The sequence below is a fragment of the Balaenoptera physalus genome (genome assembly GCF_965194825.1).
Source record: "Balaenoptera physalus genome assembly, chromosome: 6".
In the NCBI taxonomy this organism is placed as follows: Eukaryota; Metazoa; Chordata; class Mammalia; order Artiodactyla; family Balaenopteridae; genus Balaenoptera; species Balaenoptera physalus.
The window spans coordinates 62,737,977-62,764,917 of record NC_138885.1 but is presented as its reverse complement, the minus strand read 5'-3'; the positions used below and the strand labels follow the sequence as shown (position 1 = coordinate 62,764,917).

Here is a 26,941-nt window from a genome sequence, read left to right as displayed (position 1 = left end):
AGCACTTTCTTTAATAGATAAAAATTATTCTTGGAGGGTGAACGTTACTATAGCTATTTCATAGGGGCATGTGGCTCACCAAGGGAAGGGGCATGAAAGCTTCAAGGAGACTAGCTGACTTAACCAGCACATTTCAGTTGAGGGGAAGGAGGGCAAAGGGTACTCCTTGCAGGAGAAATGGCACAAGCAAAGGACAGAGGGAGGGTTGTGTGAAATGTATGGGGAACAATAAACAGACCAGTTGCTTGAGCAAATGTAGTGGAAGAAAAAACTGTCTAAGTAGTTTAGGTCAGATTTTCAGGCTGAAGGAGGGATTTTATCATGTAGGTTATGAGAACCATTAACAATAGCAGAGCTTTCATATACGTTATTTCCAGAGTTGAAAGAAAAAAAAAGGATGTTAGGACACAGTTTAAATGCCTAGTAACAAGTCAAAGAGCAAATATCCTACAGTGATACGCAACTTAAAATGGAGTTAGAGTCAGTCATACAGAGTGAAGTAAGTCAGAAAGAGAAAAACAAATACAGTATGCTAACACATATATACGGAATCTAAGGAAAAAAAAAAAAAAGCCATGAAGAACCTAGTGGCAAGATGGGAATAATGACACAGACCTACTAGAGAATGGACTTGAGGATATGGGGAGGGGGTGGGGTGAGATGTGACAGGGTGCGGGAGTGTCATGGACATATATACACTACCAAATGTAAAATAGATAGCTAGTGGGAAGCAGCCACATAGCACAGGGAGATCAGCTCGGTGCTTTGTGACCATCTAGAGGGGTGGGATGGGGAGGGTGGGAGGGAGGGAGATGCAAGAGGGAAGAGATATGGGAACATATTGTATGTGTATAACTGATTTACTTTGTTATAAAGCAGAAGCTAACACACCATTGTAAGGCAATTATACTTCAATAAAGATGTTAAAAAAAAATAAAATAAAATAAAATAAAATGATTAAAACCTTTATGTGAAAAAAAAAAAGGATGTTAGGGTCAGGTTGGGAGGTGTCTGAACATAAGTGCAGGAGATGGACGGAAGCCTTGGAGACAGAGGGAAAACTGATGACTGAAGATGGACGTGCAGGAGTCAGGACTTATGTGGTAGGAAGGAGAAAAGCGAGGACCGTGAATATTGGTGGAGAGAAGACCTTTAGACAGACTGTCCTGCAGAAAGAGAAGAAGAGAAGATTTAGAGCAAAGAGAATAATAGCCTTTACAAAAATATAGTGTAGACACTAAACTATTTAATCTACATACTGTGTATTATATATTATAAAAATTTTCTCTATATCCTTTATCACACGTGACTCTTTGTGATTCTTATAACAACTCGACGAGATTGGTTCTATTTTCCCCATTTTACCTGTGACACTCAGAAATAAATGAAGGCCCAAGACGAAACAGCTAGTAAGTAATTACTGCTGAAACCCAACCCCTGTGACTCCCAATTCTCCACCAGAGTCCACTCCTTCACATGTCTGCCTGAGGCTGAGGCCCAAGCTGACGTTACCCCCGCAGGTGAGCTCCGAGTGAACTGCAAGCATGCTTCAGTCCAACCCTCAGTCCTTCCTTGCTGGAGGAATGCACCTCATAATCTGACTCTCATGCCAGTCCAAGACTTCATTTGGTTTCTTTGGGGATGCCTATATTGTTCACAAATATATTTCCACGGATAGATCACTACTGGATCAACTTGAGATAGATTAAACTGCCATCGTTAACGTTCTTAAATTCGTCCTTCTCTTCCAAAATTTTGTCAGAAAGAAGATCAATACCAGAGGAGGCATTTAAACTGCAGATACAATCTTGTGAACATGGCCTTTACAGTAACCTTACAAATATTTTTCACACTAATCACCAGCCCTCCAATATTCACACTCAGATAGTTCTCCTGTCTTACCCTCGTCCATGTAAATTTCATAGCACTCGATAAAAGCCAGTCTACACTTACTGCCAATGACTATAAAGTCAGATTTTGGAGGTGTTTTGCTTTAAGAATATTAGGACAATCCTATTCACCCATTTGGAGATACAGTACATTCTCTTAGACAACAGACAGTCGTTAGTTCTGGTACACTGAAATTTCATAGAAACCAAAAATTCCCATGGGTACATCAATTAAAGATAAACCATTGTGGCTACTTCTTTACACTTCAACAGGAGCTTAGTCAAATTTTCAAGGAGAATGACCCTTATTTTATTGACAGGTTAGCTGATAGAGGCACTTTTACAAGAAAGTAATAGATATATTTTATTGTACATTTTCCCATCTCAGGGATCACCTACACGGTTTGGAAGAAAAAAAAAAAAAAGGTACTTTCCCCATGTAATCAAATCTTCCTTTCCACTTCCATCTCTACCTTTGTTTCTGCTTTAACAGACATTGCTATTGCTAATTTGCTTTGCCTTTGCCAGGGTCGGAAAAAAAGATTCAATTAAAGAAACAGCCGGCCACTTGTTGCTGTTTAGATGATGGGAAGGAGAAAGTCAGTCAGAATTCATTATTGTGCCAGATCTAACTGCCTTTCCCTCTCCCCTCATCTCTTGTTCCCTGAGTGGGGGTCCTGGGATGTTGGTTTTGGCTATACTTTTACTCTTATAGGCGGACATGACAAGTGGTCCAGTTTTACACACAGAGAGGGGTGAGCCTCCCAGACTGGACCTTGGAAGTCTGAGTGAAATACAGCAGAGGGCCCAGGAAGGAGCAACCAGGATTTTTTCCTGCAGATTTTGGTAATTAATGATCAGCATCTAGAACACTACAATTAAAACTAACAAGAGGGGAGTGGAGGACAAAATCTTTGAGGCATGACCTGACCCAAGAAGATAAAGAATTTAGCCCAACAGAGCAAACAGGCAAGATGTCTGGGCTCTGACCAGGGAAAATGATCAGTTTTTAGCAAGGAAGGTCATGTGATAGTAGAATCACCCAAATGTCCTCAAAATAAGCCTCTGTAATGGCAATTAATTTATGACAAAGGAGGAAGAATATACAATGAGAAAAAGCCTCTTCAAAAAATGGTGTTGGGAAAACTGGACAGCTACATGCAAAAGAATCAAACTGGATTACTTTCTCTCACCATATATAAAAATAAACTCAAAATGGCTTAAAGACTTAAACATAAGACATAACACCATAAAACTCCTAGAAGAGAACATAGGCAAAACATTCTCTGACATAAATTGTACCAATGTTTTCTTAGGTCAGTCTCCCAAGGCAACAGAAATAAAAACAAAAATAAACAAATGAGAACTAGTCAAACTTACAAGCTTTTGCACAGCAAAGGAAACCGTAAACAAAACGAGGAAACAACCTACAGAATGGGAGAAAATATTTGCAAAAGATGCCAACGACAAGGGCTTAATTTCCAAAATATACAAGCAGCTCATACAACTCAACAACAAGAAAACAAACAACCCAATCCAAAAATGGGCAGAAGACCTAAAGAGACATTTCTCCAAAGAAGACATACAGATGGCCAACAGGCACAAGAAAGGATGCTCAACATCACTAATTATCAGAGAAACACAAATCAAAACTAAAATGAGGTATCACCTCACACCAGTCAGAATGGCCATCATTAAAAAGTCTACAAATAACAAATGCTGGAGAGGGTGTGGAGAAAAGGGAACTCTCATACACTGTTGGTGGGAATGTAAGTTGGTACAGCCACTGTGGAAAACAGTATAGAGGTTCCTCAGAAAACTAAAAATAGAATTACCATATAATCCAGCAATCCCACTCTTGGGCATATATCCAGACAAAACTGTGATTCAAAAAGATACAGGCGCCCCTATGTTCACAGCAGCACTATTTACAATAGCCAAGACATGGAAACAACCTAAATGTCCACTGACAGACAAATGGATAAAGAATACGTGGTACATATATACAATGTAATACTACTCAGCCATAAAAAAGAACAGAAAAATGCCATTTGCAGCAACATGGGTGCAACTAGAGACTATCATACTAAGTGAAGTAAGTCAGAAAGAGAAAGACAAATACCATATGATATCACTTATATGTGGAATCTAAAATATGACACAAATAAACCTATCTATGAAACAGAAACAGAATTATGGACATAGAAAACAGACTGGTGGTTGCCAAGGGGAAGGGCGATGGGGAAGGGATGGAGTGGGAGTTTGGGTTAGCAGACGTAAGCTTTTATATATAGACTAGATAAACAACAAGGTCCTACTCTATAGCACAGAGGACTATATTCAATATCCTATGATAAACCGTAATGGAAAAGAACATAAAGAAAGAATATGTATATATATATATATATATATATATATATATATATATATATATATATGTATATATATATGTATATATATATATATATATATATATGTATGTATGTATGTATAACTGAATCACTTTGCTATACTTCAATAAAAAATAAATAAAATAAAATAAACTCAAAATGGATTAAAAACTTAAATGTAAGACTTGAAACCATAAAACTTCTAGAAGAAAACACAGGCAGAACATTCTTTGACACTGGTCTTAACAATATTTTTTTTGACTATGTCTCAGGCAAGGGAAACAAAAGCAAAAATAAACAAATGAGGCTACATCAAACTAAAACCTTTTGCACAGCGGAGGAAACGTCAACAAAACACAAATGAAACTTCCAACAAAACGAAAAGGCTACCTACTGAATGGGAGAAGGAATTTGCAAATGATTTACCTGACAAGGGGTTAATATCCAAAATATACAAGGAACTCATACAACTCAACATCAAAAAAACCAAACAACCAGATTAAAAAATGGGCAGAGGACCTGAATAGACATTTTTCCAGAGAAGACATACAGATGGCCAACAGGCACATGAAAAGATGCTCAACATCACTAATCATCAGGGAAATGCAAATCAGAACCACAGTGAGCTATCACCTCACACCTGTCAGAATGGCCATCATTAAAAAGACAACAAATAATAAGTGTTGGTGAGGATATGGAGAAAAGGGAACTGTGGTACACTGTTGGTGGAAACTACCATACAATCCAGCAGTTCTACTCCTGGGTATATATCTGACGAAAGCAAAAACATTAATTTGAAAAGATATATGCACCCCAGTGTTCATTGCAGAATTATTTACAATAGCCAAGATATTGAAGCAACCTAAGTTCCTGTCAATAGATGAATGGATAAAGAAGATTTGTTATATATATAATGGAATATTACTCAGCCACAAAAAAGAATGAAATCTTGCCATTTGTGACAACATGGATGGACCTAGAAGGTATTATTCTAAATGAAATAAGCCAGACAGAGAAAAACAAGTACTGTATGATTTCACTTATAGTGGAATCTAAAAAAACAAAGGAACAAACACAACTAAACAAAAACAGAATCATAGGTATAGAGAACAAACAGGTGGTTGACAGGGGAGAGGGTAGAGGAGAAAAGAAATAGGTGAGAGAGATTTAAGAGGTACAAACTTTCAGTTACACAATAAATGAATCATAGGTATGAAATGTACAGCATGGGGAATATTAGTCAATAATAATGTAATAACTTTGTAGGGTTACAGATAACAACTAACTTTATCATGGTGATCATTTTGTAATGTATAGAAATATTGAATCACTGTGTTGTGTGCCAGGAACTAACATCATGTTGTAGGTCAATTATACTTCAAAAACAAGCAAGCTCATAAAAAAAGAGATCAGATTTGTGGTTACTGGAGGTGGGCGCGGGGGAGAGGAGGAATTGGATGAAGGTGGTCAAAAGGTACAAACTTCCAGTTACAAGATAAGTAAGTACTGGGCATGTAACGCACAGCACGATAATAGAATGAACACTGCTGTGTGTTATATATGAAAGCTGCTGGATAGTAAACCCTAAGAGTTCTCATCGCAAGGAAAAAGTTTTTTTCTATTTTTTTTAAGGTTCTATCTATATGAGATAATGGATGTTCACTAAACTTGTGTAATCATTTCATGATGTATGTAAGTCAAATCATTATGCTGTACACCTGAAACTTATACAGTGCTGTATGTTCATTATATCTCAATAGAACCAGAAGAAAAAAGAAAAAATATAATCCTCTAATTAGGTTAAAGTTTTTCAAAGGCAAGGACCAGAAAGGATGTTGACAATAATTTTCACCTCCTAAGATTCATGCCTCTGTGTGATCCCTTCCCCTTGAGTGTGGGCTGTTTATTGACTTGCTTCTAACAAATAGAATTTGATGAGATGTCACTTCTGAGATTAGCTTATAAAAGACTATGCTTCCATCTTGGACACTCTAGCTCTGTCTCTCCTGCATTGCTAGTTCCAGGGGAAGCAGGCTGATATGCTGTGAGCTCTCCATAGATGGAGAGACCCACACGGCAAGGAACTGATATCTCCAGCTGAAACCGTTCCCGAGGACCAGAGGCTTGCCATCAGCCACGTGAGTGAGCTTAGAAGCGGATCATCTCCCAGTAGAGCATTGAGATGTCTGCAGTCCCAGCTGACACCTTGATTACAGCCCTGTGTGGGACCCCGGCACCCAGCTAACCCACACCTGGATTTCTGACCCACAGAAACTCTGAGATAATAAACGTTTGCTTCAAGCTGTTGAGTTTGGGGGTAAGTTGTTACACAGCAATAGACAACCAATGTGATACACAGTGATTATTTATAGAGTGTGAAGATTCAGTCTTGGGGGGAGGGACAGATCAGGAGTTTGGGATTGAAATGTACACACTGCTATATTTAAAATAGATAACCAACAAGGACCTACTGTATAGCACAGGGAATTCCGCTCAGTACTCTGTAATAACCTAAATGGGAAAAGAATTTGTAAAGGAATAGATACATGTATATGTATAACTGAATCACTTTGCTGTACACCTGAAACTAACACAACATTGTTAATCAACTATGTTCCAATATAAAATAAAAAATTTTTTTAAATTAAAGAAGTAAATGAAATAAAATATTTGCTTCAAAAAAAAAAAAAAAAAAAAGATTCAGGCTAAAACCCTGTTTGGAGTTCTTCCCTTGCAGAGAATACCAAAGACAGGTTTGCATTGCCCAGTCTGTAAACCACACAGTTTTTAAATTTATACGGACTGTGAAAAAGTCAATATTTTTGTTTCCCAAACAATACGTTTCCTTTACAATTGCTCTCAATTCTTTTCAAAATGAATCCCTCAGTATATGACTGACTAAGGTTTCCCATGAATGAAACTTCCTTCCATCCCATACTTACAAAGTAATCAGTTAATAGGAACTCAGATTTATTTTCTGTAGATAAAACTGCGGTTTCTTCCACGAGAGCCTGGATATCATTTTCGACATCTATCTTGCTGATGGCACAGTGAATCTGCGTGTGGCACTGCAATGCCGAGGAAAGCAGAACAAGGTTGCAGAGGACACGTTTCCTGCCAGTTCTTACCATGCATACCAGAGATGGCGAATTCTTTACTACTCACTGTGGTCAGGGTTTGGCCAAAAACAGAAATATGTTGGGAGTACTGGTTTAAGTTATTGCATAAGAGTTGAATTCTTTCCTTCTCCAGCTCCAGGTTGCTCTGAGAAGGATGAAAAATGAGATTAGATCAGCCCGCTGTTATACAAAACTGAAGTCACCCACTAAGCACTAACACAACGAAGAAAGTCTGAGTGAGCCGTCCTGTTTGTGCCCCTTGATTACATTATATCCACGTTGTGGAGGGGGGTAGTTCCTCAGGACAGGAATGTGATTTGATGTCTGTCTTATTTATCCTGCATTAGGATCAATTTAACTCACACACTTTCTCCAGGCTTTTCTGGGCGAAAAAGCACATAGGAGGATGCCACAGGTTACCTGATGTTCACAAAGAAGGGGGAGAAAGGAATCATTTGAAAAGAATCCGTGGGTTCCAAAAAAAGAATGAAGTCCAGTAAAACCCACGTCTGTATCTTGGAAATGCAGTCAGACACTAAGTATTTCTAGACTTGTTTGCAGCACATACAAGGCATTCTGCCGGTTCCGGCAGGGACATTGATGATGAGATGCAAATTCTCTGCTTAAGGAAATTATGTGATGAGAGCAGAAGCTTAAAGTCTGATCAATTCATCATCCTGGCCTAAAATTAGGCCTGGGCGTCAGAGACCACTCTTGGAAAGTGGCAACACAGCCTCCCTGTTTTGTGCGGGATGACAAAAATTCCACTTTTAGAGTTTTATGGCTTTTAGCTAGGAAGAGTAAATAAAGTAAGGGAGGTCACATTTGCCTTGTCAGCCATTAACATTTTAGAAAAAGTTAGTTATTTGACTCTCACCCCTCACTGCTAGCTGAGCTACAGACTGTTCGTTTTGAGGAAATACAGGGACGCTCAGCAACTAGGCATTGTCCAAGAAGGCTGGGTCAAGTGGAAATGCAGGCGGCATTCCTAAGCCTTGTGAGGGCCATAGGAGGCTGCTGGGTATGTGCCCAGAAGCCCGTGGGCTTTGACAGAGGTGGCAAGTGTCCAAGACAGCATGCCTCATCCCGTTTCTGTAAGGACAAGGCCTGGGCTTTCCCCCTTTATCCAGAGGCTAGGTTGGTTCCTTTCATACCTGCCATCCCACCCTGCTCCTTCCCACACAGTAAAGAGTACTCATCAATAGTCCTTCCTGAGGAAGAAAGCCTTCTTGGGCAAATTGGTGGGTGGCATTATCATGGAAGTAAGAAGGGCGGACTGCGTCTCAAGGCCTTTGGTAGGGTGGAGGTGGGGAGACATCACAAAGGCCACTGGCTTCTCCCATCCTGTCTCTCAGCACACCTGCAGGGGCCACTAGCCTGTCCAGCCTGGTGTTCCTTTATACCCTTGTGTGTTGACTGCATTCACATCCTGCTGTTATTTAATCTATGGTGTATAATCATTAAATTTTCAAAGAATTTATTTGTGTAATAGTTACATAAAGTTTACCTGTTAACCATTTTTAAGTGTACAGTTCAGTGGCATTAAGTCCATTCACATCGTTGTGCAACCATCACCACTACCCACATCCAGAACTTTTTTCACCTTGCAAAACTGAAACTCTGTACCCATTAACAAAAATTCCCCATTCTCTCTCCCCTCATCTCCCCTGGCAGCCACCATTCTACTTGTTGTCTTCCATGAATTTGACTACCCTAGGTATCTCTTATAAGAGGAATCATACAATATTTGCCCTTTTGTGTCTGGTTTATTTCACTTAGCATAAAGTCTTCAATATTCATGCACATTGTAGCCTGTGTCAGAATTTCCTTCCTTTTTAAGGCTGAATAATGTTCCATTGTCTGTACTTACCACACTTTGTTTACTAGTATATAGTCATTTTAATGCTGCTATTAAATGCAAGTGGTGAAAAGCTGGCAGTAACTGTGAACATCTCTGTGAACCACATGCAGATTTCAATTCTGTACCAAGTGTCCTGACATTTGAATTGGGAAGCCTAGAGCTCTGTTCCCCCATGGCTACCTTTTTTGTCTAGTCAGAAGCTGCACAATTTTTGTAAGTCAATGGGAATGAAATACCTTTGTTTCTGCTCTTGGTCTCCTGAGTCTTTCTCCAAAATCTCAAGTACCAGCCATTTGAATGTGCCCTCTGTCCCCCAGGTACAGGATTAAAGACACAGAAGAGTAGCCTAGTAAATGTAATGCTTCATCAAAGGGCACAAACCATATGCCTCCTCTAACAAATATGTAAAATAAATTCTGCTCAGTGCCTTGGACCTCAAGTGGGACCGTCTTCAAAAAGAAAGAGTCTTTATATTATGGGAAAAGATCTAGAAAGCAGCGGTTCTAGTTTAGCACCGTGAGCAAAGGGCAGGACAGAAAACAAAAGCCAGGTTTGGGGAACACACTGCATCCCTGCTGGGCAGCTGTTTCTTTACTGTGACAAGTGCTGAGCCACTAGCAGCAATCTGAGACTAGAATAACCAGTGTCCCTTGGTGGCGATGGCAATATTTAAAAGATTTTAATTTCATTTCAGGGAAATCATTAAGATGATCTATGTCTGCTCGTGAAGAGAGGCTGAGATAAATTCCACTGTGAGAAGGGGAAATCCATATCTCATTTAATGAATTATTGCTTTCTATGATTTTGTTCTTTTTGTATAAAATAGGTCATAGAGGAGCAAGATACTCTGGAGGACCTCAAATTATCCTCCTGTGCTTTCATATTAGCACATGAGAGGAAAGTGGGATCAAAGAGTTATCAAGGAGGAGTAGATGGAGAGGCTGTCTGGGGCCCAGGCTTCATGATGATTCACACTTCATTCATTCTTTTCACTTCCTGCTGTCCTGACCTTCCGGTTTGTACTACCCGGAGAGATTGGAATGACTTCATTTTCATCTAAATTGTTTTCATAAAACTGATCAAAGAAGTACCTTGCTTTTTCTAGAGCACGAACTCTCAAACTTTAGTACCTCTAGAGATCACCTAGACCCCTTCCTAAAATCATTCAGAAGTTCTGACTTACCCCGTCTAGGAAGGCACTCAGGAATCTGAATTTTAACAAGCACCCTAGACATTGTCTTGGGGCCATAAAGGGCTACAAGAAAATAAATTTAAAAATCATTTATAATTCTTCCACCTAGAGTGACCACTGTTAACATTTTGATGTATTTTAGTCTGTGGAGGTATGTGTGTATGTATGATTTTATCTTCCTAGTTATCAACCAAATTATTCAAATTGGTATCCTGTTTTTTCACTTAACATTATACAACAGCAGTTTCCAATGCCACTAGTCTCCAAAACACCATTTTAATTAATAGTGCCTTGTGTAGAGTGTATTGATTTATTTAGTCATCCCCTTAATTTTGGCCATTTGTATTGCTTCTTCCCTTTTACTTTTAATGTATTTTGACCAGAAATCTGTATTTTGTTTTTCATCTACTTCCTCAAGATGGATTTATGGAAAGGAAATTAGGTTTTTCAACCGAGGTTCTAGGAGAGAATTAAACCCTAATGTCCTAAGGCATCTGTTATCTGCAATGAGTCACCATTTCTTCTCTGCATCTAGAGGGTATTAGTCACTACCACCCTTGGGGAACTCAGAAAACAGTCACTCACATTATTTTCTGTGTTCCATGGTTCAGATGAGGAATACTAGTTGATAATGTGAACATTTTTAAGGCTGATGCATTTATTGCAAAAGGCTTTCTAAAATAATTCATCTAGTAAATACTAACAGTACCAAACATTTGATTTGTGGTCATTTTTGATAGAGTGGCTATTATTACCATTATTATTATTATTATTATTATTTGGCCACACTGAGCAGCTTGCAGGATCTTAGTTCCCCAACCAGGGACTGAACCTGGGCCCATGGCAGTGACAGCATGGAGTCCTAATCACTGGGCCACTGGGGAATTCTCGAGAGGCTATTATTTTTCAAAATATATTATAGGTTATTTCTAACAACTGAATTGTTTCTTCTTGGAAGGTAGGAAATGTGGCTTGAACATAGAATAATTATGAAGTAATAAGACTAATTTTGACGTGTGGTTTGTGCAATTGGTTTCATTACTTAATAATCGCACTTGAGATTTTACAGTATCTAGTAAACTACCTTAAGCATAGTTCAATGAATGTTCTCTGAAAGAATTTGTGAATCCAATCTGCAGAGTAAGAAGGGGTAAGAGGACACTTCATAAGACGTTAAAATACATTCTTATATTCCACTTTTACAGAAGAATGGTGGGAGAACGGAGAAAAAAATGAAATGGAACAACCCTGGTTGACCCATCACCACTTTCGACACTTCTAATAAAATTTCATTTTAATTGAGTTCAGCCCACTTTTGTCATGTGTCTTCATGAATATCACATTTTACTCCTGTTGTTTGCAAAACAACAGAGAATAAGGAATACATAGTGTAATATGTGAGTCAATGACTTGTTGGTATAGACTGAGTATGTACAAGCCAACGAAATACTAAGTAAGGGAATCCTTACTGGTTACGGCGAGGCAAGGGTGACTCGACAGGAGTATCTCAAGTGGGTCTAGTAGGGCTTGGTTTGGCACTCAGGGGGCAGAGGCTAGCTCTAAGCAAGAGGATAAGCTTAGAACTTAAACTTAGAACTCTTATGGGAGTAAGAGGAATTGTGTGAACTCAAAGGAAGAGCGGGGAGAAATACCAGTGGCCTCCAGCATGGTGGTAGCAATAAACCAGGAAACAAAGAGGATGAAAGGAAACCTTTCTTTTTTTATGGAGATTCTGACTTCTAGTAGATTCTTCACTTGATTTGGATTCTAATGAAAAAACCTAGAGTCTTAAGTATTTTTAAAGCTCAGTTGAAAGAAGCTCTTTTGAAATGTAAATGATATACATCTTGTCACCATCACGAAGACTTTATAAGCGAAGAAGATAATTTCCATAGCTTCAACATAAAAGTTGGGACTGCTGAAAGCAGGCTGGGGTGGAAGGAGAAGGTGGAGGAAGACCCTAACAGGAGAAAAGGACACTGAGAAAAAGGAAGGAGAGACCTAGCAAGAGCCTCTGATAAGGGTACTTAGTAACAGCAATACCTAACACATCTTGAAGGCCAGCTAGACGTCCGCTACACCAGGAATCCTGGCAGCCATACCAGTAAGAATCATAATTATCTCCCGTTGTTGTGATATAGATAGAAAAATGAGACGGATGGAGACATCTAGGTTAAGTGTTTTTCTCATAGCCCTTGAAGGGTGCCTAGAAGATAGAATGGGAGCAGTGATTTCTCTCCCACACAAAGCTCTTTGGAAAAAGAAAAAAAAAAAAAAAGTGAATGCATAACTTACCTGGAAGCAATTTTCCAGTGTGTTCTCCCATTTCAGTCTGGCAGAACAGCTGGCCATGTTTTTTTGGTAGTAGTTTTCATCTTCTTTTGACAACTTCTCAGTTGATTTTTTCAGTTTATTGAGGAGCTAAGGTAAAACATCAGTGTCACATATTCATGAACGCATTTATGAAAGCCCTTTGTCATTCTGGAGAAAGAATTATATGCATCCCAATGATGAGTTTCTCATCTCCCAGCTAAAGTCATAAACAGTGACTATAGATGACAAAATCAAAGACCTTTCTCAGAAAACAGGGTTGTCAGAACTGAAAGGAAACCTAAGAGCCTTTCAATAGGATTCCTTCAATTTTTCACATGAGGAAATTGAGGTCCTTAAATACGATGTGATATGCCCACTTTCATCAGATGAAGGGAAGAGGCCAAATGACAGGTGCAGAGAAGCAAGTACAGATCAGGAACCTCCAACTCAAGACTGTAATCTGCCAATGATTCCCGTTCTCTTATTTCGTAAATCCTTCAGGCCTCCGCATTTCTTACCGGGACAGGTAGAGATTTGCACAATCAGATAATTTCTAAAACTAGCATTAGGCCTGGAGACCATCCTCTCACTTCACTTTCACTATATAAACTCTGCAATATAACTCTGGAATCAGACTTCAGGATTAGGGTCCTGGTTCTGACTACAAGTGAGTTACTTAAACTTCACAAGCCACAGTTTTCTCATCTCTGTGAAGGGGATAGCGATGCTCCCACTTCACTGTGTTGCTCTGAGGAATCAAGCAGGTGACACAGGTAAGGAACAGGGCGCACTGCTTGACAGTTAGTATAGCACTCAAAGACTAGTGAGTGTTACTATTACTAGTGAAGAAAGAGCCTGAGATACATGCCATTGTTCACTGCAAGTTATGGACAGCTTGACAAATGCTTTCCTGTCATCCTGACCCCCAAGGATATGCTCCTTCACAAAGAGCCCCTTCTGGCCAGTCACCAAAATTGGCCATCCTGATTGTGAAAATCAAAGTAATACAAAACTCTCTGGACCAGGGTAGTTTGAATTGAATTCTCAAAATGCTCAGACACATAATTTCACATCTTTGAGAAAGGAAGAAGTTGTATTACATGAATGATTCTCAGATTTTAATATGCCTAGGAATGACCAGAGATTCTTGGAAAATTGCAGATTTTCAGGGTTCCACCAAGAGCAATACTGATTCAGTAGCTCGGTAGTGGGATCAGGAAATCTGAATTTTCACTGCCTCCTCAGATGATGCTGATGCAAATGGCCCTCAAGCCACAGTTCAAGCAGCACCAAGGAGTCCTGTGATTTAAGCAGTTTAGGATTTTCAAGGACAGAGATAAAGGTTTTTAAGAATGCTCCTCTTTATGTTTAAGGACATTTTGACTAATGTTTCAGTAATGAAGAACATTCATCCAAAATGCTGAATGTTAACACCACTCACTTTATTATTCCAGTTGATATGCTAGCCATTCAACTGTCTCTCAGCTCTGATGTATGACCTACCCAGGACACGGCTGGTTTTGTATATCAAGTGTAATGAGCCATTTATCTATAGAGATATGAGCTTGTGAATTTTAGCCTGATAATGATACAGAGAAAGGGTTGAATGTGTACCATGGCTATACTTGGCTAAGTCATTGTTCTTTGATTCTTATTGAGTGTGCCCAGCAATGCGAACAGAGTCAATCTGGAGACTGATTGCACAAATCTCTACCTGTCCTGGTAAGAAATGCCAAGGCCTGAAGGATTTACAGAATAAGAGTACAGGAATCATTGGTAGATTACAGTCTTGAGTTGGAGGTTCCTGATCTGTACTTGCTTCTCCTCACCACTCACGTTCATCAGCCTACACTCTACAGCTATTGACTAGAAGTTTCTGCTCAGCAAATTTACAGCAAATAACCCCAAACAGATACAGAAGAAGAATGGAGACTCTTATATTCTTATTTAAGGAACTTCTCAGGAACTTTTCCTAAAATTTGTCAAAGATTAAATACTTTTTCTTTACTCTTTTCTTTCTCTTGGAACAAACATCGATTCATTAATTCATTAATTCATTCACCAAACATTTCTTGACTGCCACACTGTGTCATGTACTAGACACTGGGAATAGGTAAAGGAACTAGATAGGCTCCCTCTCTAGTCAAGGACCCACACAGGCCATTGTTATCCTGTTTGATAGATCCCAAGACGATAGAAGTATTCAGGTGTCACAGAGTGGGTACTCACACAAATGATCCCTGTGTGAATAAACCTAAAATGAAAGTAGGAATTGGTGAGGCAAAATAGCATGACATGATACCAAAAAAATTTTGGTGAGGTTGGAGCACACAGTTTGAGAGAAATAATAAAAAGTGAAAATGCTGAAAAGTTAAGCAAGGGCCAAGTCAGAGAGGGTCTTGAGGGCCACATAAAAGAGTTTGTGCTTTATCCTGAGGTCACCTGGAAACCTTTGAAGGCTTTTTAAAGGAGAATAATATGCTCAGATTCGAGTTCCAGAAAAGTCAGCTTGGCTTGTGTATGAGGAATAGATAAGGAGAGGAAACACTGAAAGCCAAGACACCAATTTGTCAGTTGGAGTAACCCAAGCAGTGATGATGGTGGCCTGGGAGAGAGTAGTGGCAGTGGGGATAAATATAAGTAGATAAGTTCAGGAAGTATTTGGTTTAGGACTTAGAATTGGGAGGATATGGTAGATGGTGATATTCAAATATATAAAAAACAGAGGAATAAAAAATATTTTTGGTAGAGGGAAGTGATGGTTCTGATTTTGCATATTGAGTTTGAGATGCCAGAGAGCAGTTCAGAGACTGGTTTGGGCTGGAGATATAAATTTGCATATTGTCAGCAGAGACATGGTAGCCAAAGCCTTGAGAGTATATTTGTTGAGTATGTGCTATGTACTGAGCACTTGATATTGAGAGTACTGTGTGGGACACTGGAGATATGATGCCGAATAAAACCGAATGAGGCCCAGGAGAGAAATCATCAGGCACAACAATATAGAAAGTTCAGGCAGAACGAGGCAAGTCCATAAAGGAGCTTAAGAAAAAATTGACAGAAAGGAAAACCAAAAGAGTAAGATGTCATTGTAGTTAAAAAAGGAGAATGTTTCTAGAAGGGGAAAGTCAATGATGCTTAACGCTTCCAAGAAGTTAAATAAAGTCAGAACTGGAAAGCACCCATTAGCTTTAGCAACAAGGACCACGTATTCAACGGCAAGAACATTTCTAGAGAATTGGTGGGGAAATCTTGGTCGGTGGTTTGAGGAGTGAACGGGAGATGAGGAAGTGGAGACAGAGCACAGATAACCCTTTCAATAAATCTTATTGTAAAAAGAAAGAGATGATGATATCTGGAGAGGAGCAGGAATAGGAATATCAGGGAGACAAAGGGTGTCTCCCTGATTCTTCCTACTCTCCCAAGATAGAGGGAAGTTGAAAAGGCTGATGGGAAGCAACCCTTAGAGATACAGGAGAGAAGGGAATAATCCAGGGAAGGGCCTCTGAGAGGAGGCTGGGATGGGAATCAGAGCACAGGATGAAGAACTGGCCTGTCGCATTGCACATAGGACTTCAGTAGGCAGGGGGCTGTACTGACTTCTGTTTACCCTGTGATGCTGGAGGCAAGATGGTCTGCTGAGAGTGGGTGGTGGGGATGGAGGAGCGAGAAAAATGGAGATGTAGATCAGCTTCTGGTGAGAACAAGGATTGCTGAGCAGCACCGAACCAGCCCGGCTCAAGTGGGAGATCATGGGCATGTCTATATGAGATGCAAAAATGAATGCCGCCTTAGGCGTTTAGCTTTAGGACTAAAAAAGAGAAAGCTACCAGATGAAGTGATGACGATGGTAGGGGTCTGTGATGTAATGACAGCCAAGGGCTATGGTTGACAGGACCAGGAGGAGGAGGGCAGGGGAGGATCACGGACTTCCGCCTCCCAGGGAAGCTGCTAATGAGGGAAGGAAGCAAAAATTCACCACTTAGCGGCCCATGCTTTTGCTTTTGTTATTCCTCGACATCAATAAAGAATAGCTTCTAATGAGGGCTCCAAATGCCTACAACAAGGTCCTGGAGCTTAGGTTTTTAACTTACTTTGGTTTTGCCTCCTCTTCGGAAGCTGTCTCATTATTCAGTACCTGTTATGATCATTTCAAACTGTGAAGACTGACACAAGAACCTTGTAATATCTTGCTAACAATGAATTTAAGTTATTCAACTGATAGTTTCCTCAGATGAAATAATAGAGTTACTTGGCAATGACAATTCTCTTTTTCTTTTAAGAATGTTTTGGGTTGCAGTGGTGCTGGCTGCACTTCCTTAGGGGGACTCCATCTCTGGGGGAAGATATTGACTATTTCAAAGGTTACCAATCTGGGGCACATACCATAAGGGGTGTGCAAGATAATCTAATACTCCAATATTATTTGTGTTCACTTTTGCCCAAAAAGAGTGTTCAAGCTTACTCTTATTCAATACATGAATTGATATTAGTGCCCACGTGTGGACAGTTGAGGATTCTGAAGTGTTCTGGAGGGAGAGTGGGAGTTTTATACCATGAGAAGCTGATGTGGGTCTCACAAATGTTTTCACTCTCAGCATCCTGGGACATGTGCCCATCAGCAGGAGTCTGGATCATACGGATTTACAGATTTATTATCCACTTTAATTAGGTTAACACACACAAAATGAACACATGCCTTAAAAAGATTTCTGCTACGAAGCTGTAGATTGATGTTAATACTAACAATGCGGGCTTCCCTGGTGGCGCAGTGGTTGAGAATCTGCCTGCTAATGCAGGGGACACGGGTTCGAGCCCTGGTCTGGGAAGATCCCGCATGCCGCGGAGCAACTAGGCCCGTGAGCCACAACTACTGAGCCTGCGCGTCTGGAGCCTGTGCTCCGCAACAAGAGAGGCCGCGATAGTGAGAGGCCCGCGCACCGCGATGAAGAGTGGCCCCCGCTTGCCACAACTAGAGGAAGCCCTTGCACAGAAACAAAGACCCAACATAGCAATCAATCAATTAATAAATAAATCTTTAAAAAAAACCCAAAAACTAACAATGCAAGCACAAGAAAGCCACAGGAGAACGTCAGAGCCGACGCTTTCTCCCACTCCCGATTACAGGCGCATCATCACCCACATGAAAAGGCAAAAACTGGCACGATCTAGTGAGAGCTGATGAGAAGTTGACCAAAAAACTGACATTATCAAGAGGACATACTAGAAATACAAATTTATATTTACTACGGGTAAGGCTGAGCCTTGCCCCACATGTATATTTTGTCTGTATATGCCACTTAATGACTATATGAAGACATCATGATTAGCTAATCACTGAAAATATTATTTCATTTTACCACATCCTTCAAATATTTCTAATTTTTTATGTTGTATAATGTTCATAACATTAGTTTAATATAAAAAGTATTCTATATAATATACAAGATAGGTAAAGTACATTATATAATACATTATGCTATGTGTATATATTTTTTACTTATTTGGGGTGTGAGCTGAGAGATGTTTAATTGGGCTCCTTATCAAAAATATTGGACACCACTGGTTTAATTTGTCATCTGTCAATAATACCTTTTAAAAATATATGGGGACCGGGACTTCCCTGTTGGTCCAATGGGTAAAACTCTGAGCTCCCAATGCAGGCGGCCCGGGTTCGATCCCTGGTCAGAGAACTAGATCCCACATGCATGCAGCAACTAAGAGTTCACATGCCGCAACTAAGAGTCTGCATGCCGCGACTAAGAAGCCCACATGTCGCAACTATGAGCCCGCATGCCACCAGGAAGATCCTGCGTGCCACAACTAAGACCCAGAGCAGCCAAAATAAATAAATATTTAAAGAAAAAGATTTTAAAATATATATATATATGGAGACCAGGAATAACTTAGGACCCTTCTCATATTCTGCCACACTACAGCCCTGCAGAGACTCCGCACAGAGGGGGAATCAGCCAGTTCTCCTGTGTTCATAGCTAAGGGCAGGAAGCCCATCCATCTCTAAGCCATATGCACTCAGCCGGCCATGAGAGGTTACCTTCTGCTTCTCCTTCTCGGTCGTAATTTGCTTGGAGCTTTCTACAAGATGGAAAAGCGCTTCATGCTTCTTGGTACTAACCATCAATTTCTTCTTGGCCTAGAGTCAAAAACATACAAACAAAGCAAAAAAGGATCAGAAACTGATATCAAGAGAAAAACTCTTCTGTTCTGGAACAAGTCATGTTCACGTGCTAGCTTGAAGGATTGTGTATTTTTAGTTCTTCATTTCTGCCCTCACCTCAAAAATCTGCCTAAAATATCACAGTGGCTAACATTTTGCCCTGAGAACCACCGTATATTTTTTTCATTACACTGAGTTCATTCAAGAGGGTTATACATTTCGTTAAATCACCGAAGGCTTGCGAGTCTCCAAAACATCGTTCTAGCTAGCATAATGGAAGGCAATGGCTTTACCAACCACCCCCCGTACCCCTGCCAAAAAAATCACAACAAACATGGAAGACTGCTGGCATCATTCTTTTAAATCTGCTTGGCCACAATTGAGGTCATTTTAAGATGCTCTCTTAAAACTTAGAGCAAAAGAAAAATTTTGCTCCCTGATGCCTGGGCTTGAGAGCTGGGCATCTGCCCGGCATCTTGTGAACTACCCTGCATTTGTGGTGGGCAGGCGGAGGGAGGGGTCAGGAAGGAAGCAGCATTCAAAGTCCCCTACTCTGTTGATGCCTCCAGCCTTGGCCTGGGTTATGATGTGGGTGATTGGTCATTCCCTATACAGTCCCAGCTTGGCAGAACAGGACGGTCCAGAGATAAAATCAACAGCATTTGGTTTGAGTTGGATTTAGCCTATTCAGGAACCGGGTTGACTGAAAGATGGTATGGTTGTTCACCTCAAGTTGCAATGACTGTAAAACCAGACAATGAAGGGAAAAGTCCAGGTCTCTCTTTCCCTAGGAAGTCAGAGGCAAAGCCTTCTGAAGGTCTCTAAACATATGAAACCTTTACAAAATGGAATTCAAGGAACAAGAAGCTCAGAGACCCTCCCCTCCACCTTCCGTCGGTCACATGCCCGCTGATAAATGAGAGTAGGAGCCAAGAGCATTTGGTTCTTTAAGGCTCTCCATCCGAGTCTCCAAAGCAGACTACACCTCATTACTGACATGCTGAATTCCTTGAATTGTAACTGGAGAGAAAACTATTATAGTGCAAGCCTTTTATCTTCTCTAATTTCTCTGTCAATCTTCATAAAAAATAAAATCGTTCTATTTAGAAAAATTACTTGGTGGAAACTGGGAAATAAAAAAAGATTCTTTTTTGTTCCTGAAAGCAGTGGCAGTTACTGAGCATAGTTTCTCTTCTGGTCCATTGTATTGCATTTCCTGTGAAAGCTGAATATTTTACAGAATGTATTTTTAAAAACAAATTCTGTTTAAGAAAGCTCATAAAATCAAGAGCAAAACTGAAAACAAATGACTGGACTCCTGTTTATGGGACCTTTAAATATTTACTATAAAAGTGATTCTTGTGAGCATGCCTTTACCAGGACTGTTATTGTGGGCACAGAAATTCATTTATCTCAAACATTTCTGATTAATGTCCTTGTCTTATGCGGTCCTTGGTTCCAGCAGGAGCTTCAGAGGCAACACTGAGGGCTGAGATGCGGCCGCCTGTTTCTGAGGGTGTCTCCGCTTATTTGGCACTCATGGCCATCTACTTGGGAAAGAAAGTTATCTTTGGGCACCAACACTTTGGAGATGAAAAAGAGAATATCAACTTTGGTAGCACAAGTCCCCTCAAAGGGAATCATTGGGTTTTCCGAGCAGATTCCCTCTCCACTGGCCTCAAGTCCTTCCTACTCGAAATGAATTCCTCCTAAACTAGATTGTTCTAGAATAATCATATATATATATATATATATATATATATATATATATATATATATATATATATATATATATATATATAGGCACCATCTGTGATTCTCTCTGCTTAAGACCCTGTAATGATATTGATATGCTCTAAATTCTCACACCAGATCATAATTCCTCTCCTTAGAAGTCATTCACTCTTTCCTGCACACGTTATCTAGCCAACTACATTTTCAATTACATGGAAACAAGAACCATGTCTTAGTACAGTGTGGTGCACAAGGAGTGGGCCGTACATACTTGTGAAACCAATACAGGCATCCCCCTTTACACACCTTTACCCACCCCTCACTGTGCTCCTCTCACTGGTGAGACAGAGATCACAAATGCCCTTATAAAAGATAAAACCAAAACTCAGTATCCGTATCTTGCCCTAAGTTTCAAATTATACAGAGAGGCAGTCAGTGTAGGTAATGCTTAAGGGCAGTGACCTTGGAGCCCAGTGACTTGGAATAATTCTTGGTTCAACCATTAACCAGCTTTGTAACATTAAGCAATTATTAACCTCTGTGTCTCTGCTTCCCCACCCATCTATAAAATGGGACAACACAAGGTCATATACCACATTGGTTGGTTTTCATGATGATTCAACACATAAATATATAGCACTTGACATACAATAAACACCACATGTTAGCTATAAATAAAAGTCATATTTAGAGTTCTGCTCCTCTATTGATTTAGTTGAAAGATATATCTATATAATAACTCAGACGAGGAAACATTTTGCTTTTCAGTTAGCACTTAGAAATACTGACACTAAAACACACGATCACATTTGTACAAAAGCCAAAAGCTTCAATCCTGAAAATTGGGTTTACACAAATGATATTTGTGTATACTTGCCTTAATTTGATGATTCCAGTTGCTAATGACAAGATTTGCTGTCTTTTCAACTTCATTATCAAGCTATCGAAGGGAAAAAAAGAAAAAAATTTTTTTTTTGCTGTCTTCTTGTTGAGTCACGGTGCTGGCTTATTAATTCTGGTACAATTAGTAGCACAATTAAGTGGAATTTAAAAATCCTATAGAGGACATATTTCCTGAGAAAAGTAGTCAACTCTCTTTTCCTCAGGTCAAGAATCTCTTCACAAGATTTACCCTGAATGCATTTGGTAAGATAATTATTTTTAATATATAACTCTGTAGAAACAATATAAATGGGTACAATCTGTGCGGAGGAGGATCTTGCATAGTTTGGTATCACTTCCAGTCCCATTACTTCCTCTTCAGCATTATTCCATGTGGCCCAAATTTTAATACCGTGAGAGTCAGTAAAAGCCCTAGCAGTGCTAATTTTACTGTCTTATTGCCTCTAACGTGAATATTGCTTTAATTTCAAAGAGATTGAATTCTTAACCATAATTAACTTTTTCTCCTACTTTAAAATAGCCAATGGGGCAGTAAATGATGAAAATGGAACTAGGCAACCTCCTAAGGAGATCAGACTTAAGTTAGTGCAGAACCTTTTCTCCTGAACCATAGACCTTTCTTCAAAACCCACAGATCAGCCATTACTCAACCACTCTGAGATCTAGCAACACTGTACTTTTTTCTTTTTCAGTTCATTAAATTTGGAATATGTGGTTTAGCACAACAAATACAATTAAAATAATTTTATGCACTATGTCACTTTTGACTCTATGTTGTTGAAATATGGAACAAGTTCACTTTAAAAAATTCGACTTTTTTGTGAGAAAATGTGGCAGGGTGATAGGAGTGCAACAGGGAGGGGCAGATGCTGAAAAGAAGATTATAAACTGGACCAGCATTCTGAGGGGACCATGACATTAATTATCTAAAGCACTGTGATCATAGCACTTGTGCCTAATTTAGTAAGTAATAAGGAAATTCTAGTGATTATCATAGTATTATGTGTTATGAAAATGTTTTGTAATTAATGAAGTATAGACTAGTGTTTGGCTTTTATTAAGTTGGTTTGTAAAGGCAGAAGATTATATTACTTTCTAATAATTTCTGTAAACTTCCCCCATCACCCTAGCCCTAAGGAGAACACCCATTCTGGTAAAAATATGTGGATGTCCACCAAACATCGATTCCATTTCCTGACTCAGTTTCATAAGTTTGAATAAAATTTTTTTGCTATCATTTCCCTTCCATCAGGGCTTTCACAAATCCCCTCATCCTATGGACTTACCACCTTTAAGACCTGCTTTATCTGGCTGTGATCACTTGAAACTCCCCTTAGCCACTGCCCCTGCCCTTCTCAAATACCTCCTATCACTGCTCTGAACTTCTCACCTGTACCTGTCATTGACACAGATAATGACCATGACCCCATCCCTATCAGAGCTAAGCAGTGTTTATTAAATACCTCTTTATGTTGCCTGAAAATATATTTTAAAGTGCTTACTGACTGTATTACACGCAAATAAAAAGAAAACGGAACACAAATGAAACTGTTCTGGAAGGAAAAGTACACAGACAGACCAGAGACTATGCCATACAAGAGGACCAGGTGCCCTGAAAGAATTGTTTAGTTATTTTTCTTCAATTTTAAGGCTATTTGAGGATTATACCTAGTATTTCTTTTACCTAATTCCAAGGTCATAAGTATAGAGAAGCATTTCCTTTTAAAAATTGCGTTTATAATTCTATTTACAAAAGGTGTATCTATTCAATATAAAACAATGTAAATACAAAAAAGTACAAACGAAATAAAAATAGCCTCTAATTCCACTATCTAGAGATAATTCTTATCAACATTCTGAGGTGCTTCCAGGTTTTTTTCTATGCATATATTCACACATTTATTTTACAAAATTGCAGTTATATTGTTAGATTTTCTTGTCTTGTTTTTAAATTTAGCACTACATCTCCATGTCATTAAATTCTGCTGCAATAAGATTTTTAATGGTTGCATAGTATTCCGTTGCTTGAATTCACTGTAATTTATTTTTGGATGATGAAGAAGTTTCCATTTTTTCACTACTATAAACAATGCTTTAACAAACATCCTCGTACATAAATCTTTGGGTTTGTGTTTATTTTTATGATAGATTCCTGAAACGTAGTATCACCTTTAGATCACCTTTTATTTCTTGAGCCAGAGACAGAAATCTTGCTTTAACAGGGAGAAAAGAAAGATTTTGACTCACTGATTTTCTCTTCTTTTCATGTGCACTCAGGACTTGATGAGTTGGCTTTACTGCTTCCAACTCAATTGCTTTGCCAAGTTTTCTGGAAATAGAACGTGAAAGACACACAAGCCTAGTATTAGGGTTTATATCTACTTTCCGAATTATTTTCTGGGGAAGTAAAATTGTGTGTTAGGCATATCTACTCAGTGCAAGTTCGCAGTGGAGTATTTGTAGCATACCCACTTTAAATATTTATGACTCCCTTTGGGGCTGGAGCAAGGCCAGCGTGTGAGTACTCACTGATGCAGGTCCGCTGCCGACTTCATGCCCTCCGAGACCCAGGCCCAGGCACTGACAAGACAGCTGGAGGCAAAAACAAGGGAGCACAAGTGTGGGTGTCATTTTCCCAGGAGTCTGAGAAATAAAGCATCATGTCTGAGCCATTGCATTCAGCAATTGCACTCATATCCCTAATCCTATTTCAACTTCTCCATGGGATTAAATTCTGCCAACATATTTATTTGCACTATTGTCATTACATAAACTGCGTTTTTTTCCCAATCATTTTTCATCCTGATTTCCATTTTTCATTTCATGTCTGTAGAACATCAGGGAAATAAAGTAGCCAAGGGTGAGAAGCCATTTAGAACAGGCAGGAGAGAGCATGCCACCCTTAAAGACAATCTTTTCAGGCTCTTCATTTCACAGATGAATAAACGGAGGCTCAGAAAAGTTAAGTTATGTAGGACTCCAGAGCCCTGGTCATGCCCTGCGTGCTGCTCTTGGGGTTGGGGTCTAGGTCCTGTTCCCTGCTGGCCTTTAGGACAAACACTCAGATGTTCTACTGTCTTGTGAGTACTATCTCAATTTAACAAAAGGGTAACTCTGCCCTGACCCTAGCAGCACAAAGGGAGAATTAGGAAGTATGACGCTATTTTCCTCGTACTTATAGTTGGCCTTCAAACAGGAAGTCCATTGTAGGACTAGTCCACAGAGCCAGTGTAGACTTTGATGGAAGGGAAGGGACAGATCGGTGCCCGTCCTGAGAGCAAGACGGTGCAGAGGTTTTGCCTCCAAATGACTTAGGCTGCACCTGGCAGCCAGAGAATGGGAGAACTAGATCAAAGGATGTCAGATTTTCTGTGTATCCAAAGCCAGGCACAAAACCAGGCCCAAGACAGTACCCACTGTATGCTTCCAATTACAGTAAAGTCCAGAAGAGACAAAATAATCTAGATTGAAAAAAAGCAGATCAGTGTTTCCTTGGGACTGTGTTGGGGGAAGGATTGTAGACAGGTATGAGGAGTCTTTTGGTGATGAAAATAGGTATACTTTGATTTTGGTGGTGGATATATGGTGTATACATATGTCAAAATCAATCAAACCATTTACTTAAAATGGGTGCATCTTATTGCATGTAAACTAAATCTCAACAGAGTTGTTTTTTTTTTAAAAGAAACCCAAGCACACTTTCGGGAAAGGAATCTGACATCTGCCCCTGGGAGGAGCTGGGCGGCAGAGCAGGAAGGAGAAGGCGTTGGCCTCAGAGGTTCTGTGTCTGAATCCACAAGCTCCCCTTTGTTTCCTGCATGACCTTGGAAGAATCACTTGATTTCCCTGACCCTCACTTAACTGGTCTTTTAGAAGAGAAATAATTTGAGTTATTATACAAGTACCTAACAGATTTTGGTATAGATAAAAGTTCAGTTAATGCTTATTATTAAATATTGTTGTACTAACCCTGGTTAACCAAGCATTCTGTTCATGCCAACCCCTTGGGAGCACCATGCTGGATTCTAGGGTTGCCACACAATAAGACACACACCCCTACACCTACACCTCTCATCCTTTAGAAGGTAATCAAAATTAAAATCATAATGAACACTTAGGGAGCTCTGGCTCCAGCCAGGTATTAAACACATTTCTTGTATTATTTCATTTACTACTCACAGGAATTATATGAGATGTGTTTTATTTCCATTTTAAATACACAATGAGAGGTAAAGTAAATTGTCCTAATTTACCTACTTGGTAAGAGGTAGAGCCAGAATTTAAACCTGGGTAGTCTAAATGAAGTCTATTTATACTCAACCACTGTGCTCTACTGGTTCCTTTGCAGGCTACTAAAATACCATCCTAAAAATCAAGCTCAAAGTCAGATCAATTTCAAAGCCATTATTTGCTGTTATGGATGACGCCTAGGGAGTAGGAATGTGGGCTCCAGAAGCTTTCCTTTTTTCTTTCCCTCTTTCTTTTACCATCAGAAGGGGTCTTTGCAATGGCACTGCCATTGGGTGGCATCTGCAAGCATTAGTCAAAAATCTTTGTAAGTAATTATCACTAATGGACCATTTTTAGAATACTAATATCTTTTTTCTCTCCCCAAAGAGAAGTAATTGACTTCATTCTCAACTGAATTGAAAAAAATGTGAACCAACATTTTTTCAGCATCTGATGTGCCAATATCTTTACATATATTACCTCGTTTAATATGCACCCCCCGATACACACACACACACACACACACACACATACACAATGGAGCACATCTTGTTACTCCACATGACAGAGGAGGAAATCAAGGGAGGCCAGGTTACTTGTTGAAGGTCATAAATTTGAGATAAAGCAGGATTCACACTTCCTGATTTCAAGAGCTTCCGACTTAACAACACTGCTTCCCAAGTTAATATCCTCAGCAAGGCCTTTTATGAATATGAGCTTAAGAGTCACAAAGACTCAGGATGAACCCAGCTCTGAAATTCATTATCTGTGTGACCAGGCAAGGTTCTTAAACTCTCCAAGCCTCAAGTCCTTGTTTGTAAATAGGGATCATAAAAAGACTTCTCAGAGATTGTCGTGAGGATTAAATGTGGAGTATCTATGAAAGCATTTAACACAGTGTCTGGCACACAGTAAGTGCCCAAGAACTGGAAGCCATGCTTGATGCTCTGGACTTGCCACATTTATATGAGGAAGCTGGAATTGAACATATGTCGCTTTTTATTACTTTTAAGAGTGATTTTGCCTTATCTCTTCCATATACTTACTTTTTCTTTGTGCTCTGTAATGTTTTGCTCAGTTTGGTTGCCAGTTTCTGAAGTCCTTTGGCATAACTGATTTCCAAATTTGCCCT

The 26,941-nt window shown here is 39.5% G+C and overlaps 1 protein-coding gene across 8 annotated transcripts in view; it reads right to left on the bottom strand.

The window, feature by feature from the left end:
* The window catches only part of NOSTRIN (nitric oxide synthase trafficking), a 57,716-nt gene that overhangs the window by 9,917 nt on the left and 20,858 nt on the right, over positions 1-26,941 (bottom strand). For 4 of the 8 annotated variants that reach the window (XM_082465055.1, XM_082465058.1, XM_082465056.1 and 1 more), the window contains exons 4-12: positions 26,856-26,939; positions 24,109-24,171; positions 23,827-23,908; positions 21,554-21,616; positions 18,820-18,918; positions 12,747-12,872; positions 7,445-7,543; positions 7,222-7,347; positions 1,097-1,166 (exon numbers count right to left, since the gene is read on the bottom strand). In XM_082465055.1, coding sequence (XP_082321181.1) covers positions 1,097-1,166; positions 7,222-7,347; positions 7,445-7,543; positions 12,747-12,872; positions 18,820-18,918; positions 21,554-21,616; positions 23,827-23,908; positions 24,109-24,171; positions 26,856-26,939 — 812 coding nt within the window. The remainder of the gene's footprint in view (positions 1-1,096; positions 1,167-7,221; positions 7,348-7,444; positions 7,544-12,746; positions 12,873-18,819; positions 18,919-21,553; positions 21,617-23,826; positions 23,909-24,108; positions 24,172-26,855; positions 26,940-26,941) is intronic. The other 4 variants (XM_082465057.1, XM_082465060.1, XM_082465059.1 and 1 more) reach the window with 3 other exon arrangements.